A 2,238-nucleotide genomic window follows, 5' to 3' on the forward strand; every position below is an offset into this window, starting at 1 on the left:
GTTACTAGGGATATTGTAGCTGATGTGAGATGGATCTTAGCTGAAAGCAGAGAATTCCAGAAGAATGTCTATCTGTGCTTCATTGACTATGCAAAGGCATTTGACTGTGTGGATCATAACAAACTGTGGCTGACTCTGAGAGAAAGAGAGAGAGAGCAAATCAAAAGCAAAACACAGCAAAGCTGTCAACAGTTTCATTCCCTTTGTATTGCCCGTCAGCCTCTATGTGATGGCCTATCAAAGACATCAAAGGGTATATTGCATTTGACAAAGTCTACATCGAAGGATCTTCATAGCTTGAGAAATCCAGGATACCACTTTGAGGACTAAAGTGTGCTTGACCTTAGCCATACTGTTTTCATTGGCCACCTGTGCAAATGAAAGCTGGACGATGAAATAGGACAACAGAAGAGGAAGGAATACCTTCGAGCTCTGGGGTGTATGAGGACTCTGAAATGCACCATGGGCTGTCAGAAGAAGGAATGGACTTGTCTTAAAAGAGTCCTTCAAAATAAGAATGGCGGGAGATGGTAGCTCACTTCCTTTACCCATGCCATCAAGAAAGACGACTTGCTGGAAAAGGACCTCTTGATTACTATGGCCAGAAGGGCAATAACGATGAGAGGGGCCCTCTCTGAGATGGACTCATATGCTAAATGCAACAATGGATTCAAGCATTCAAGACCAAGTAGCACCGTGTTCTCTCATACGATTGGTTGCTTTGTATTGTCTCCAACTCTATGACATTTAACATCTGCTACTACTGTTGTGTGTTGGACTTAACTCAAAAAGTCATTTGTGCCGTCAAGTCAATTGTGCCTCATTGGACTCTTCCTTGGGTTTCGGAGGCTGGACGCTGTCATGGAAGGAGAGTTCCCAGGCTTCTCCTCCAATAGCTCCATCTCCTGCACATAGCCGAGTTTGGGTTAACTGTGCTGACGATAGAATCCGCCTCCAGAGTTTGCATTGTGCTGCATGGGAGGTAGAAATGCTTTACATTTGGCCAGCCTGCCTTTCCTGTGTACCATCAATTCAGTCGCAAATTAGACATTTAGGTTACCAGCACGTTCTGGCACTGTGTCTCTCTCAGCTCCCCACCATGACCTTTCTCCTGTGAGATCATGGCACAAGAAAAAGCTCCGAGAGAAATTGGATAGAATAACAGACATTTGGACAGGTCTTTCTCATCGGTCCATCTGCCGACGGCACCTGTGCACCAGAGCTGAGAGCCACCTATGTATCTGAAGGTTATAGAGTGGGGAAGGACGCAACCATGGGCTTGAACACAGCAGAGATTGTGAGGATGGCACAGAAGTAGATCTGGGTTTCATCTGTTGTCCATATTCTCTTTATGAGGTAGAGTTGATTTGCTGACAACTAAAGATGGGAACAGTGAACACACTCAACTTCTAACCAAAAGACTGGAGGTTCATACCCACCTAAAGGTACCTCTGGTAATGTCCTTCCATTCTACTTTTGAAAAGTGAGCCAATGAAAAACCTGTTGAGCCTAATTGCACTAACACCCAGGGTCAGCTACAAGTCAAATCCACAGGATAGACATTGGTCGGTAGGACCTACTTGACCTACTATATGTCCTAGCACCATGGACATCCCCAAGACGTCAACACAGACCTCTTGTCTTTTGGTTGTGATTTCAGAACAGGGCAAGAAATTGAGAGGAGGAGCAGAGAAGGGACAAGATGAGGCTAGGTCAGAACAAGAAGAGGACCAGTAGTACCTTGACTACTGTAGTTCCGAAGGGGCACTTTCTAGATGTTAGAAGAGAGGGAGGGCTACAGGCTGCCAGATTTTCTCTCCTACCGTCCCTCCATACCTCCGAATGCTGGAGGGAATGTGGGAGTCAACAAGCTTACCACCATTTGGACTTGCTGGTTGCCAACGATCTTCATGGCAGTAACGCCCACCCGTCTTCCAATCGTGTTTTTGTATCTCTGGAATGATCTCTGTAGTTATTGTCCCTCATTGGTCATTCCATGGCATGACACTTCCTCACAACTGACTTGAAAATGTCATCATCATTATCCTCACATAAAGGGTTTCCTTGGCAGCCATCCTTGTAGAATCGGACCGCCTGTGGTCTTCTTTCTCCTGTACACCAACTGGCCTTTGTCCTGTGTAGTGCATCTAGATAGTTTGGAACTGCTCACCTTTCATTGTGTGACCTCACCTCTCTGAGTTGACATGACAATGTTCTTTTTTTTAAAAAAAATTATTA

The 2,238-nt window shown here is 45.3% G+C and overlaps 1 protein-coding gene across 4 annotated transcripts in view; it reads left to right on the plus strand.

Moving 5' to 3' along the window:
* NLGN4X (neuroligin 4, X-linked) overlaps positions 1 to 2,238 on the plus strand; it is a 341,308-nt gene that overhangs the window by 48,466 nt on the left and 290,604 nt on the right. Inside the window, exon 2 of one of the 4 annotated variants that reach the window (XM_006901780.1) lies at positions 1,682 to 1,712. The exons of the other annotated variants lie outside the window; for them this stretch is intronic. Within the exon in view, the coding sequence (XP_006901842.1) occupies positions 1,682 to 1,712 (31 nt within the window). The remainder of the gene's footprint in view (positions 1 to 1,681; positions 1,713 to 2,238) is intronic. 4 annotated transcript variants of the gene reach the window in all.

Source organism: Elephantulus edwardii, unplaced genomic scaffold (genome assembly GCF_000299155.1).
Source record: "Elephantulus edwardii isolate Elephantulus edwardi_28Jun2011 unplaced genomic scaffold, EleEdw1.0 scaffold00344, whole genome shotgun sequence".
Taxonomy (NCBI): domain Eukaryota; kingdom Metazoa; phylum Chordata; class Mammalia; order Macroscelidea; family Macroscelididae; genus Elephantulus; species Elephantulus edwardii.